The sequence below is a fragment of the Salvia splendens genome, chromosome 18 (genome assembly GCF_004379255.2).
Source record: "Salvia splendens isolate huo1 chromosome 18, SspV2, whole genome shotgun sequence".
NCBI lineage: Eukaryota > Viridiplantae > Streptophyta > Magnoliopsida > Lamiales > Lamiaceae > Salvia > Salvia splendens.
The window spans coordinates 16,118,035-16,121,986 of record NC_056049.1 but is presented as its reverse complement, the minus strand read 5'-3'; the positions used below and the strand labels follow the sequence as shown (position 1 = coordinate 16,121,986).

Below are 3,952 nucleotides of genomic sequence, written 5' to 3'. Positions count from 1 at the left end.
AACCAAGGTTCATAAACGAAGGAAAAACGCTAATCTTTGAGTAGCTTATATTATATCACAGGCATATATATTTAAGTATATAAAACACAAAAGAATGTTACCTTGTGCATGAAAACATACACTTTTGTATCAGCTGAATATTTTGTTGAAAATTAAATATATAATATAAACTGTAATAAATTGTATGTTTACATATGTGACATTGATCTAATGTTTAAGTAAGAAAACACTCTAATAACATCTACTATTAGTCAAGATGACAGAAAAAAGAATGCTAAAACTTGGACGTCAAAATCATTGTATCATTTTCTCTCTATTGCACTGCTCTTCACTTGTTTCTTTTTCCAAATCTTGTTGAGAACAAAGCTATTGATTCGACCGAGAAGCCCCTTTTTACGGTGTTCATCCTTCTTCTCAGACTTAGCAGCAGCAATAGGCTTGGCCGGAATGGGAATGGAATGGGAGGCGAGGGCCTGCTCAAGTTGGCCTCGAATCCGTTCCAAATCGATGTTGAAATTTGCAGAAAGAGTAACTTTAGAAGCTAAAGAGGATGGTGATGTCATGCCTAACTCGCCAACTGCCACACGGCCTTGATGATAACGATCAATGGCTTGTATCAACGGGGCAGCACGCTGTCGAAAATGCTCAACCACAAAGCTCTCAAAATTCTGTGGCGGGCGTTTGATGATCTTTTGCATAGTGGTGCAGGAGAGGATGAAGGCATTCTCGTTGTAGCGATTGGAACGCTTCACCCACATAGAGTTCTTCGTGTTTTTCAATGGCGCGAAGACAGGCTCGTTGAAATAAGGCCTTGAGTTCAACACAAGGCCTTGGATTGAGACAAGGAGCTGGAGAATGGTGGATGAATTAGTCCACTTTTCTTGTTTTGTGCCACTCCATGTGTTGATCAAGCTTAGGCAAAGAGTGCCGGTTTGATAGAGATTGGGATTCAAACGGTAGCCGTGTGAGTGATAATACACTTGTGGTGGAACGTTGGGGTAATCGGATGGCAGGAAGATGTCGAAGAAGAAGAGGCCGTCATGGTATGGAGTTCCAGCGGGGCCAACGATGACTGCGCGAAGCAGATCGATCCTCGTTTCGTAGAGCTGGACATGGATGGAATCTGGGAGGTTTCCTTCTAGGATTCTCCATTCCCTCATGATCTTGGCATTGTTGGTTTTCTGAGATGTATGGTTAATGAAGTGATGATCCTTTGCTACTTCCACAGAGTCAAAATTCATGCCATCACTTCCCATTTTATCTATGGAGACAATAAACAAATTCATGAGATATGTTTGAATATATCTGTCCAATTTTGAAGTAATATTCTACTCTTGTGTTATGTCCTTCCAATATAACAATATGTTCCATTACTAAATAGTAGTGGTATATTGCATATTTTAGGGCGTAGAGTACAAACATATACTATCATCGTAGACAACTAAAACTTTTAACCCTAAACCCTTTGATGAAGAACTATGATTAAACTTTAATCAGAGCGAGTCCAAAAACATAAATAACCAGAGTTAGTCCTAAATTAATTTTATGTTTATGTTTGCTTTACGCTTTATCTCCGGACACGTGTAAGCAGACGTAGTTCTAAATTAATTATCTGCAACATAGTGACAATCTTACCACATGATAAGAGTAATTAAAGAAATTAGTCACAGTATGAGAAAAGATACAAATACCTGGTAGATGAATTTGAATTGGATAGCTTGCGGATTTCAGAAAAGATTCCTGAATCTATAGAATGTTTAAGATGTTTAATTATGAGCCTAAGAAGTCCCTTTGTAATGTAGATAAGATAGATTTAGAATAGGATTTGAAAAACTATATTTACGTTAAAGAGTAAAACAGCCTATTAAATAATTAAAATATGAATAAAATATGGAAGACAGTTTGAAACTGATTGATATAACATAATATTTTATATTATATCCATTTAAAGTGGGATTTGGAGAATGAATCTGAGGGTAAACCTATTTTAAGAATAATAAATTTTAACATGGAATTTTGGCTTCTTTCCCAAATCAAAATCTGATCAACTCATTATTATATTATTAATGACGGTTATAGTATATAATTTCATAATTTTATGCCTAAAAATCTAATGTAAAAATAATAGTATACGTATAATCTTATTCTCATAACAGGGAGTACTATAAATTTATGCTAAATATACTGCTATTTTAGAGACCAAATCATAATCAACATGAAAATCAAACACAAAAGACATGCAGCTAAGCGTTAGATAAACCGAGTCGAAGATCGCCAACTCGACTAAACCCAAATAAAAAAGTCTCTAATTTTAATTAATTTATTTATACTTTGATATCGCAATACTGTTCTTAGAAACAAATGATTAACTTCTTGTTTGCTCTTTTTAAATAATTTTTAGGCCATGGCTTCAATCTCCGCATCAAAAGATGTTGATATACATGCTGCTAGATTGAGGTGAGTTATTCGCTCTTCTTTTATTAGGTTTGTTTGTATACTGTTCCTTTCTTCGGATAAAATACGTAATGTGAATCTTGGAGTATACATAAATTTTATGTTTTAGGGGTTTCATTGTACGTATGTTTTGTAATTTTTCTAGCTAATATATAAAAATTTTACTACGCATCCAACTCCGAAAAATAGCCTTGTTTGTTTATTTTGAATCGTCCACTAAATTCAGTTTTTATCTATTCATAGTAAGTTTTCCTATCTAATAAATTCCAATACACTAATCATTTTTTCGCTCTTTCTATCTTACTTTATTAATTTTGCATTAAATCCACGTTGTCTAAAGTTAAGACTATTTTCTATAGACGGATGTAAGATATCATAAAAAACAATTACAATCATAATAATTACTCCCTCCGTTCCATCACAGTTAAGTTATTTCCTTATATAGTATTCCCTCTGTTCCGTGGTAGTCAGCAACGGAACCACGTAGGGACAAGGGCTTTGCCGGCACCAGACCCCCTCCCCCCCTACAGCCCAACTCCAACGGTCTCCACCCCAGAGCGGGCCTTGCACTCCAAGTCTCCAACTCCAACGGTGAGCAAAAAAATCTGAAACCGAACATCCGAATAGGATCAAACCGAAATTTTGAAATTCTGTTAAGTTTTTCGGTTCGGTTTTGAAAATACAAAAATTTTGGTTTTTCGGTTCGATTCGGGTGAAGAAAAAACCAAAAAACCGAATTACTATATTTTAAATAACATTATATGTATATATATATATTCTATTAATTTAATATATTATATTATATATATATATATATATATATATATATTCTTTTAATATATTCTTCCATATAATATATATTATATATATTTTTAATTTTATATTATATATATTCTATTAGTATATATAAAATTAAATAAATTACATATATATATACATATTTTTTGGGTTTTTGGGGTTCGGTTCGATTTGGATTTGAACTAAATTCAATTTTTTGATTTTGACAAAATTCAAACCGAAACCCGAATGCTCACCCCTATGAGCCATGCCGCCGCACCACTGTTCTCTGGAATTGAAATTTGAGTTAAGAAGATGACAAAGACTAGGGCTTATTAGTTTAGGACTATTAATTTTATTATTGGGCTACTTTTTATTTTGGGCCTTTTGACATAATTAACTAATGATTCTCATATACAATTAGCCCCAATTCCCAAATCATTGATCACGGCTTGAGTTACAAAATTGCTCCTCACAAGTTCAGGCCTGGTCAAGAGAACACGCTTGCCTACTGCCGGAGTGTTAAAGCTGTGCTCCGTCGCCGATTAAGGTAATTATTTTGATGGATAGCAGGGTATGTAAATGTTGACTAATTTGTAAAATTATAAAATTAATTTTATCGTATAAAATAATTTTATTTATGGCAGTAGTTCATCTCATGTTGCTTAATTTTGTTTCCTCAGTTCGTCTTAATTTATTTGGTACTTGGATTTGGTCCACT

General features: G+C 33.8%; 1 protein-coding gene across 1 annotated transcript; it reads right to left on the bottom strand.

Moving 5' to 3' along the window:
• Window positions 1-291: 291 nt before the first annotated feature.
• On the bottom strand, window positions 292-1,734 carry LOC121776493 (putative ubiquitin-conjugating enzyme E2 38). The gene is made up of 2 exons (XM_042173667.1): window positions 1,692-1,734; window positions 292-1,261 (listed from the first exon to the last, which is right to left on the bottom strand). The coding sequence occupies exon 2, from the start codon at window positions 1,254-1,256 to the stop codon at window positions 303-305; it is 954 nt and encodes a 317-aa protein (XP_042029601.1). The 5' UTR covers window positions 1,257-1,261; window positions 1,692-1,734; the 3' UTR covers window positions 292-302.
• Between the last annotated feature and the right edge of the window lie 2,218 nt (window positions 1,735-3,952).

Bases quoted from the DNA above. Each gene is read 5' to 3' on its own strand.
- LOC121776493 (XM_042173667.1), bottom strand. From the start codon at position 1,256: ATGGGAAGTGATGGCATGAATTTTGACTCTGTGGAAGTAGCAAAGGAT.